Here is a 10,920-nt window from a genome sequence, read left to right as displayed (position 1 = left end):
AGGCAAGTACAAAAATGCACTTAAGATGATAAAAGTGCTATGATGAGCACTTTGCTACATGTAGCAAAGAGCAAACAAATGTTACTTGGAAATTATGTGAGCATTTCTGTGTGCACTTCCAAGGAAAAGCATGTACAGACTTTTAAATAGTCATGATAGTCAAATGGAGTATGGTAGGCTACTGGATTTTATAATTCTTAACTTTGTGCATGCCAGTTAGGGAATCAACATGTTTTGTGTGTGGACTTGTGTGGTGTGCTTGCTATATTTTGCATTAATTTGTATGGTTCAAAATTTGGCTTGTGACGTATTTTAGATTAAAAATGCAGAGTGTCTTGCATTTTGTGAAGATACCTTTTTGCCAATTCCAATAGTTGCCCAGTTTTTGGCTTTATTATAGAAATGGGCAACTACACAATATCAGGAAATAAATAATACAACAAGATGTTTATGTTAAGATAGTAAAAGTAGCAGCATATAATAAATTCTGCTACTTGAAAAATTATACAATTTGAAGAAAATTTGTTATTTGGGTTGAGAACAACTTATAAATAGAGTGAATCTGGTAAGGAGGGTTATTACAGTTGTTTTAGCTCTAACAACTGTATATATTTAACATAAAGATGTTACATATGATGCCCTATATATCATGTTAAAGTTATATGGCTCCAATCAATTTAATTTGTGTTAATGAAATAACTTACATGACCATAAGGGATTAATGCTGTGCCTACCCTTTACATTGGATTTGTTGGACCAGTTTGTGAAACTAGTCTGCCTCCAAACTTTTTTGATCATACCAACAGAAGTATACTGTTAATGCAATCTGAAATTGGATTTCAAATTCCTTTCCATTACATGTAGCAACAAGTGTTTTAACTTCCTAGTGCGCTTGGGGTGGCATGAACTTTGTCAGAATCAAAGTACATGCGGATATTAGGCCTCCAACATTCCCAAACAGCAACATGTATATAAAGTTAGGGAGTTTTTTGAGTTTTTTTCTTATGCCTCCACACTATTCTCCCGCATACCAATGTTAACATTTAACATTTTTCACAGACTATAAATTTGTTTAAATGGCTATGTCTAGTTCGGATATTTACCAGCGTAATCATCGTCATGATACAGCAGCTGCCCCAGCAAAGAAAGCCATTCTTTTCATGTCGACCGTGGGCTCTAGAGTCCTATAAGCAAAATATGAGCAAGATTACATTTTGCGAAATTGTAGCATGTGGTATTCCCCAAGTAGGATCATAAAACCCCATTGCGATTAATTACCACAAATTAAGAATAAGATATTGAAATCAAGATGAGTATGATACAAGACCACACCATATATATCACCCTATAATTCATTGAAACTACCTATTCTAATATGAAATGAAACAAGTTCAACCCCTTTCATGCTTGCTCCAGGTCAAGAAAAAAGAAGTGATGATGACATCACCTGTGAGTGAAAGTCACAGGTCTGAATTTCTGCACCATCACTATACAAGCATCCTTGGATATTATCCCTAACACTTCAGCCAAGGTGACCCGCTGCCTATCATACCATGTACATACATTGTATTACTTATCCTGTACATAAGTACACAGGTCCGTAAGTTTACCATTAGTACGATGAGAATACAACAAGTAGTCAAGTCCTCAATCATATATAATCAAATATGCTTTAGATAATAAGATAGTGGTTGGCAAATAAATGGTAAAATATTTACCTGTTTTGATATTACCACATAGCTTAACATCGGCCCAAACTTCCACCATATATAATTAAGGATATCTCAAAGGGCCCAAAAATTCATCGTTACCCAACCCCATCAGCCTTCTCCCACAAAACATATACATATAGCCTTCCATTGGGTAAACTATAGTCTACCCACCATTGGAACAACAAAATATGCACCCAAAACAGCCACAAAAAACAGATTCATATTTTCTCACAAAAACCAGCTCACTGAGTCTCTGGAACAGACTCAGTCTCTCTAACAGACTCACTAAGGGACGGGTTAGCAGCAAAGAAAGCCCTCAAAAGGCGGTCGGTCTGCTCTTGTCTTTCCAATAGCTTCTGCATGTTTGCCTTCATTGCCTCCATCTCACTCTTGGAAGATTCAGCCTCTTTCTTATGTTTTTCAATCAAGGCTATGTACTCTCTCTCTCGTTCCAATGAGCGTTGTCTCGTAGACTCTGGGATTACCATCTCCCCTAATCCTCTTGCATAGCCAGGTCTCGAACCGAGTACCTCTCTGAAGACACCCGCTGCTGCTTCATCAGTTCGTTGCTCTGGTTCTAGAGTATCCAGCTTTCCAACCATATCCTTCTGAAATACGACATTATTAATCGAGTAACTATAAAGCTGGAGGGGTAATGCTCCATTTTTAATTAATTAGATAAATGTACACTAGCATTGCGATTCCCAAATAATCACAGTTGAGTGGAATATACTCACATATTTATCTTCGGTTGCAGCTGTTATAAATTTTGAATTCTTCTTGGACCAGTGGGTTTCCTTGAAGAAGTCTACCAAATTTGCCGATTCAGCCCTCTACATGTGTGTGGAATGTGTATATATAACACATAGTTAGGAATGTGTTATATTTCAAAAAATTTGGCTTGCATTGGTAGCTTAATCCTGGTATTTAATCTTTGCAACCAATTATGTTCATTAGTTATGAAAATGAAAATGTGATGTATAAGCTATATTGCACAAAATAATGCATAAAACTTATACCTTTTCTTCAAGAATCCGCACAAACGATTTGCGACCTGCTGTGTGGTTAATAACTAGCTTCTTCCTATTCTCCCGATTTTTGTCAGATATTTTCTGTCATGTCCAACCCAAACAAGTATTAAGAAACATATACAAAATATGAAGGATGTTCCAAGTAGGCCCTGACTTATTAACCACCAGAATCTTGGTTTGTATGAATTGAAAATATTGCATACCTTGAAGGCCTCGCTACCCCATCTTGTACATAGCTTAACCCAAACAAGGGGGCTGACCCGCTCAGTCCCACTAGCTAATGCTTCCTCGTGGCTCCCATAGGATAAATATATGCTATGCAATTCATGGTGGAATGCATTAAATCTCTTCCGAAGCTGTTTAGTTACTGTTAATCGATGGTTCTCCAACTCCCAATCAAGTTCAAAATCACCCTACATATATAATCAAAAATACTCGATGTCATCAATACGTACTACGTAAGCTATTGTGGTCCCAAACATTAAAGTGGAAAGTCTTACCCGAACACGATCGATCAGCTCATCCTTATGCGCTTGGGGTACATCACTCCATCTTGCATAACTCATGTCACAATGATGTTTGACTATCCACGTAACTCGTGTTGTGAACATGTTGGCGTTTGAACAGCATGGTGCGGTTTCCCCGGTATTTATCTTCAAAAGCACCTTTCCATACTTCCGCATTTTTTCAAATTCAGTGCATTTGGCTGGCCCACGTCCTCGTCTCTTTTGTGCCTGGTTTTGTACATTCCCCGTGGGGGTTTCCTCACCTGTATGACATAACATGAATAATGTCTAGTGATTTGGTCTAATCGAATTTAGTTGTTTAATGATTTCACCATCATCAAACAACTCATTTTGTGTTAAAAACTCCCGTAGATATGAACTATACCGATTTGGACTCCAATAGACTCTAGCTCTACATGAAATGATGTCACGATGTTAGGCTCCGTGGGGGCATCCACACCTGTATGACATAGTAAAAATAATTCAAAATCAGCCTCATTTAATTATCATACAAATATATTTTAACAGCATGATATGTAAATTTTGAACCAAGATACAACTTCCACATATGTGAACTATACCAACACGGTCTACAGGAGGCTCTGGTGGCATTGATTGACCGGTCACTCTGTTAGCCTCCGTGTGGGCATCCACTACTGTAATTTGTAATAATAATTGCTAATTATCAGAGTTTGATCGAACTATCTCGAACTATCTTACAACAAATGTCAGAACACCAATCAATTTGTTTAAAAATAATATTAAACCCATCCCTTGCAGGTATACATACTTTCATGATCTCTATGAAGCTCTGGTAATGGACTGGGTGAGCTGACTTGGCATGGCTCGGGCTCCAGTGGTGTGGTCGCACATGGTGGCTCCCAAGGATGGCTTGGGGGCTGGGTAGAGTCATCTGAGCTAGCCTCGTCCACATCTCCTGGACTATGGTATGAACTAATCCGAACACCGCGTGGCCGGCGAGCTCGGCATGAATAAGGGACAAGTCTTCTACCACGGAATCCTCGGCCTCTGGCCCGACCTCGGACACTGGCTCCCATTGGGTCACCTACATTTCAACCACATATCATTTGTGTTAGGATCATATCTAACAACCAATTCATGAGGCGAGGAAAGTTAGCTAGAATATCTACCTGGGCCGTTCATGCTCCTCGTGCTCAGCATACCATTAGATAGGATTGCAATGGATTTTTTAAGAACACGACATCAAAATTTCTCTTCCTTTGAACCCAACCTAAGATGGATTAATATTGTGTCATCAATGTGTATCAAGAGACGTGGAATACCATCAAACTGCAAATTATTCTAATAAGAGAATGCATTAAATTAATAAGACTGGTCGAGTATTAATTATTTATATGCAGTACCCAAATATTTGGCTTATCAGTATTCTAGTATAGTTATATCGGCTAATCAAGTCATTGGCAAGTTGATGCTCGTCCACAATTTATGTTGCAAATTATTCAAACGTTAGCGTTTAAACCACATAGATTTGCATATTCTTTGGGTATGAGAATTATTAGTTACTGATAAAATGTCAAAAGTTACCTATTCTGAGGAGGACTCAGAGTCGGTTGACTTGTCCTCATCATCTGAATACTCCCAATCACCATATGCATCTCCAGAACCCGATGGAACCATGCTATCATCAATAAAATCTGGTGAATTTCTGTGTGCACCACCCGACTCCATGTGGTCTCGTGCATCAATGTGTGTAGGTTCTATATCAGTCCTACTAAGTGGAGTTGACACAGGACATGCATCACAATGCAAAAGTGGATAATCATCTGATGACTCAATCTCTTGATAGGCATCATCATCACTTGATTCGCCATCATTACCGTCTAAAACCCTGTGCACTGGTGGAATGTCATACACATTCCTATTATTGTACTTCTGCACAACAAACCAGTTCCCTTTCGCCCTTATATCCCTAATGTAAAAACACTGGGAAGCCTGACATGCCAGCACATATGGTTCGTCCTTATACCAGGTCCTATTCATATTGACACTAGTTAAATGATCGTCTACCCGTATCCCTCGCCTTTTATCACCAACATCAAACCAATCACAATTGAACAAGTACACTCTCCGACCTCCCATGTAGTGTAACTCTACAACATCATTTATAAGACCATAAAAATCTACATTATCAGTTTCTTGATCACCAGTTACCAACACTCCGGAATTTTGGCTTCGCCGGCGAAGTTCACGGCTCTTCGTATGGAACCGTTTACCATTTATAATGCAGGCAGCATATGTTGCGACCCAACGGTCAGGACCACAAGCTAACGCATACAAATCTGGGGACACATCAAGTGGGTTGTTGTTACGCTGGTCCACCACCTACATGAATATCGGGGTAAATGGTGAACTTAAATAGTCGATATACATTGTCATATGCTGGTCGGGTATATTCTAAGTAGATAACTAGCAAACTAACTTGCACGTTGCTTGAACCAATTTGGAAACTCAGTTTGTTGCATGCGATCAATAGAATTTGGGTTTGACACCTTGCATTTGTCGTAGTGTTCCCTGCATTTGTAGCAAAGAAATGGGGGAAACAAATTTAGTGAGTGTCCCAAATTAAATGGTGAGGTAGTTTGTTGAAACATCGAAAGCACGAGTTAGGTAATGATTGCTTACTCTAAATAGGGTCCAATCTCAATGCAGTTGTTAAGCACATACCAAATGGCTGCTGTATGGAGTTTATCGTGTAATTGCACACTATTAGCTATACCCAAGGGACGAAGTTTCTGGTTGAAAATTGTGAACCCATCTAGAGTCTCATCTTCTACACCATCAATGTTACGGTCCGGTCGATTAAACTTCGTCTCAACATCTTTGAGATACATTGAGCAAAATGTCAAACACTCAATGTGAACCCAGGCTTCCGCTATTGAACCTTCTGGATGTGCTTTGTTCTTAACATACCGCTTGAACTTGCCGAGATACCTCTCAAACGGGTACATCCACCGATATTGAACTGGACCGCCAAGAATAGCCTCACGGGGTAAATGGACAGCTAGGTGGACCATTACATCGAAAAAAGATGGAGGGAAAATCATCTCCAGTTTGCATAGAATGGTGACGATATCAAGCTGGAGCTTTGATAGGCGATTCACATCTACTGTTCGGGCGCACAACTCTTTGAAGAAACTACTAAGTTCAGTCAAAGCCAATGCAATATCCCTCCTTAAGAACCCCCCCACAGCAATAGGAAGTAGAGTTTGCAAGAAAACATGATGGTCATGGCTTTTGAGCCCAGAGATCTTGGAATCACGTACAGATACACAGTGCGTGATATTAGAAGCAAACCCATCAGGAAATTTCACCTCAGCAAGCCACTCACAGAATTTATTCCTTTCATCTCCATGTAATGTGTATGATGCATGTGGCATAATAGTTCGTTCACCTTCACGTTTCAGATGTAATTCCTTTCTAAACCCCAGGATCTCTAGGTCACGCCGTGAATTAGTGTTATCTTTTGTCTTGCCCGGGATGTTCATTAAAGTGCCCAAAATGTTCTCGGAAATATTCTTCTCAATATGCATAACATCTAGATTATGTCTAAGCCGCATTGTTGACCAATAAGGTAGTTTGAAGAATATGCTTTTCTTTGTCCAGTTCAACTCTTCTGTTGTACGTTTTCTCTTCCTACAAGATTTTCCAAATTGAATATCTCCAAGCATTTGTAACTGAGTTATTAGATCATGTCCTTCAACCAATGCTGGTGGCATGCGAAGATCTTCTTTACCGTTGAACAACCCTTTTCTCGTTCGCCAGGTGTGATCGCTGGGTAAGAGACGTCGATGTCCCATATAACAATGTTTTCTACCATACTTCAACCAGTTGGAATCTGTACTGGCATTGCAAGATGGACATGCCAATTTCCCTTTTGTTGACCACCCAGACAGATTTCCATAAGCGGGAAAGTCATTAATTGTCCACAACAATGCAGCATGTAACATGAACATTTCTTTAGTGGATGCATCATATGTAGGTACCCCATGTGCCCAAAGTTCAAGTAACTCATCAATTAATGGTTGCAAATACACATCAATGTCATTCCCTGGTGATTTTGGGCCAGGGATAATGAGGGATGTCATAAAGAATGAATCCTTCATGCATAACCATGGCGGTAAGTTATACGGGACAAGAATCACTGGCCAAATGCTATAAGGTTTTGCCAGATTGTTGAAGGGATTGAACCCGTCACTTGCCAAACCAAGCCTGACATTGCGAGCATCCCTTGCAAACCAACTATGAGCTTGATCAAATGTCTTCCAAGACTCAGAGTCAGCAGGATGTCTCATACTACTCTCATCGATGACCCGCTGCTCCTTATGCCATCTCATGTCACCCGCTATCTTGGTTGACACAAAGAGACGCTGCAATCTTGGCTTCAAGGGAAAATGACGAAGCACTTTTTGAGGGATCACTCGTGACCCGTGTGTATATGGCTTCCATCGCGACGCCTTACAGATAGGACACTCAGACAGATTAGCATTTTCTTTCCAGAATAAGATGCAGTCATTAGGGCATGCATGTATTTTGTGGTACGTGAAACCCAAACCACGCTCCAATGTCCTCGCCTCCTCATATGATTGTGGCAATTCAGCATTAGGAAAGGCTGACCCCAAAAGGCTTAGCAGCATATCAAAAGACTTGATTGACCACCCACCAAGTGTTTTAATATGTAACAACTTCACTACGAAAGAGAGCTTTGAGAAATTTGTGCAACCCTCGAAAAGAGGCCGTCGGGCATCCTCTAATAGTTGGTCAAAAGTTGAGTTTGGGGAGGATTGAGGTATTGCTGAGTGAGTTGGTGATGTAGTGTTGTCTTGAGGAGCATCTCGTAATGTGGCTGCCCGTATGTCATGTAGCATACCATCTATGTCATCAATGTACACATCTCCACTTTCAACCTCGGGATCGCCATCATCGTCAATGGTGGGGAGTGTTTCCTCCTCCCCATGAAATATCCAGTGCGTGTAATTTGGATCTATCCCTTTTATAAACAAGTGAGACTCCACCTCAAGTATAGGCAAGAAGAGATTATTACAGCATATACGGCATGGACACCGAATGCGATCACTTCCCATGGAATGGTTTTGTGCCATTGTAAGGAAATTGCGTACCCCATCAGCGTAAGCAGGTGATAAAAGTCTATCACCCAAAGTCATCCAGCTTTTGTCCATCTAATAAAAAGAATAATGAATGAGTGTGTATGATAGTGAAGTTATAATTATCATAAGGTAGGGCGGAGAAGTAACTAGCATGTGGAGAATAACTGGTTAGGGGGATAATAAGACAATAGCATGAACTCTGTGAAAAAACTTTTCACAGAACTACATGTGTAACTCTTAGCATGAGCAGAATATATACTTTCTCAAAGAGCATCAGTTATAAGGTAACTAAAGAAGTTAGAAATTAATAGGATCATGATGCAAAATGGGTGAAGTAACGAATTTGTGAATGACCAACCACAGATAGATAAAATGCTTGCATGGGGGAATTGTGAGCTTCTATTAATGTTCATTGTATGTGTAGAAGGGGTAAGGGATTGAGTGACTGGCAAGGGTGCTCTTACTTGTTTCTACAAACAGTAATGGAAGAACCCCAAAAGCTTTCCAATACTTTTCTGGAATGATCAGCGTCATTAGAGTTTTCTACAAACATTATAATGATTATTACCATCAATGGTAATGTTTGTTGTCAAAAATATATTTCAGCTGTTATATATTTAATCTTTTGTTGCAGCAAGCTGTGTTCGATTTAAAATTACACACTGCCTAAGACCAAACAGAAGGCCCTATAATCTGTTTCCAGATTATAGGTATAGACATATTAACAGATTTCCAAGTCCTGTGTTGTGTTAATGAAAAAGACAATGAAACATATCGGGGAGGAGGCATCTCTGCTTCAAGCTTGGTCGCTAAAGATTTGCATCTTTAGCAACACTTTGTGACATTAAATTTGTTAACTACGAGTACTTACTTATGCAAACATTCTGCTCCCAATTGACAGGCTAGTAATCCATGAAGATGTTGCGTTTTTTAAACTAGGAGATTAGATCAATTAAAAATTCTTTGATATGAAGACTACATACCATGTACCTGGTGCACTTTGAATATATTCTGTACTTGGTAAAATTTGCTAAGCATAACACAAATAAAGCTGCGAATCTATTTGCAGCAATTATAAAGACGCTGAGAAAAGCAAATATTGGACCAGTGAGTTAGATCAGTCATCCAATTCCGTAAAGAGAGGTATTAGAACAAAGGCTATCGGTTACCTATAAGAATTAGATACCCAATGAGGAGAGTAAAGAATATGAGTGACACATTTAATAGCTAGATTTCACCACTTAGAAAAATTTATGGGAGAACCTCCTAATTGACTCCACGTGATATTGCAAATTATGTACTATTTATGTGAGCAACGGGCCGGTATGAACCCTTTGAAATCCTAACAAGGGATATTTTGAGGAACGAATATTTCCAATCGTCGCATTAATCGATATGCCATAGAAGCAATCAACCGAGAAAATCATGAAGTATTTTTCTTTCAAACTTCAAAGGTTACAAGTCCCGCAATTTATAAACTAGCTAGCTAGCTAGCGAGTCACCACCAAATTGACAGAAGTACTGTAAATCTTTCAAATTGCTGGCCACTACTATGATTTTCACTATCTGCATGTTTTCTTCTTCTCTAGATCGACATATGATCTCCTATATATATCAAGTGTCATTTTGCTGTCAATACTTCACTGGTAAGATGTTTAGTGCTAGCAAGGCGCTATTGCAGCCTTTTAACAACACCTGATCATGTATGGTAGCGAGGCCTCCAAAAATAATATCTTATTTTTAGGTATTTGGCACTGGGGTATATATAATATGCCACGTACTCATAACTGCTATCTATGTCGAATCAGGAAATCGAACCCAAAAACTTTTCAACTGGATCCGGGTCGACGGCCTGATTTATGCACCATTGGACTACCACACTTTATATTACTACATGCAGTACGTACCTATTAATGGCAGAAGAAAATTCATTTCGTTCAGAATACCAAGAAGATAAGGTCTGGAATGGTCAGGGAAAAAGGTCTGCGACTCCAATACTACACGGGTGGAAATGATGATGTCCATAATAGCAATACTTTCTTCTTTCTTTCTGTCACTAGCACAGTCTAGCTAGATATGCTGACTAAATTATACTCATTTTTCGCTTGCAGACTGAAATGTTTGGGAAGGGATTGTGGTCTAGGAAAGAGATCGAACTCAACAATTGACCATGATACCATATTAAATAGTAAACTGATAGAAAGAATGAATTCAATCATTTGAAATTTCCTAATCAGTGATATACATGACACTAGAAATTTAAATCATATTTTCAAGAGCACATGATCATTTGGAACAAGTACGCGCGCATGCAATTGACCAACACTTTTTTTAGCTTAATCTTCCTCATGATGTGCAGGCTGATCATCTGGAGCCATATATTTCCAGTAGCTGATATATAATAGCTAGTAATAAGAAGAACAACGTACAAATTAATTCAAAGAGGCTACAATTATAGTAGCTGATAATAGTCGATGATGATGATCTTCTCATGAGTTAATTAATAAGAAGATAAGAACAAACG

At 39.1% G+C, this 10,920-nt stretch overlaps 1 protein-coding gene across 1 annotated transcript; it reads right to left on the bottom strand.

Annotated features, from left to right (window-relative positions):
* Positions 1-4,815: 4,815 nt before the first annotated feature.
* On the bottom strand, positions 4,816-8,468 carry LOC122315394. The gene is made up of 3 exons (XM_043131269.1): positions 5,956-8,468; positions 5,715-5,802; positions 4,816-5,613 (listed from the first exon to the last, which is right to left on the bottom strand). The coding sequence occupies exons 1-3, from the start codon at positions 8,466-8,468 to the stop codon at positions 4,816-4,818; spliced, it is 3,399 nt and encodes a 1,132-aa protein (XP_042987203.1).
* Between the last annotated feature and the right edge of the window lie 2,452 nt (positions 8,469-10,920).

Source organism: Carya illinoinensis, chromosome 7 (genome assembly GCF_018687715.1).
Source record: "Carya illinoinensis cultivar Pawnee chromosome 7, C.illinoinensisPawnee_v1, whole genome shotgun sequence".
Lineage (NCBI taxonomy): Eukaryota > Viridiplantae > Streptophyta > Magnoliopsida > Fagales > Juglandaceae > Carya > Carya illinoinensis.
The sequence above is the reverse complement of the archived record's forward strand: the minus strand, read 5'-3'. Positions and strand labels throughout refer to the sequence as shown.

Excerpts from the sequence above, each read along its gene's own strand:
- LOC122315394 (XM_043131269.1), bottom strand. The coding sequence starts at position 8,468 with ATGGACAAAAGCTGGATGACTTTGGGTGATAGACTTTTATCACCTGCT. Across the intron at positions 5,803-5,955 it reads CTCCATACAGCAGCCATTTG|GGAACACTACGACAAATGCA; the intron begins GTATGTGCTTAA and ends CTACAAATGCAG. Across the intron at positions 5,614-5,714 it reads CAAATTGGTTCAAGCAACGT|GTGGTGGACCAGCGTAACAA; the intron begins GCAAGTTAGTTT and ends ATATTCATGTAG.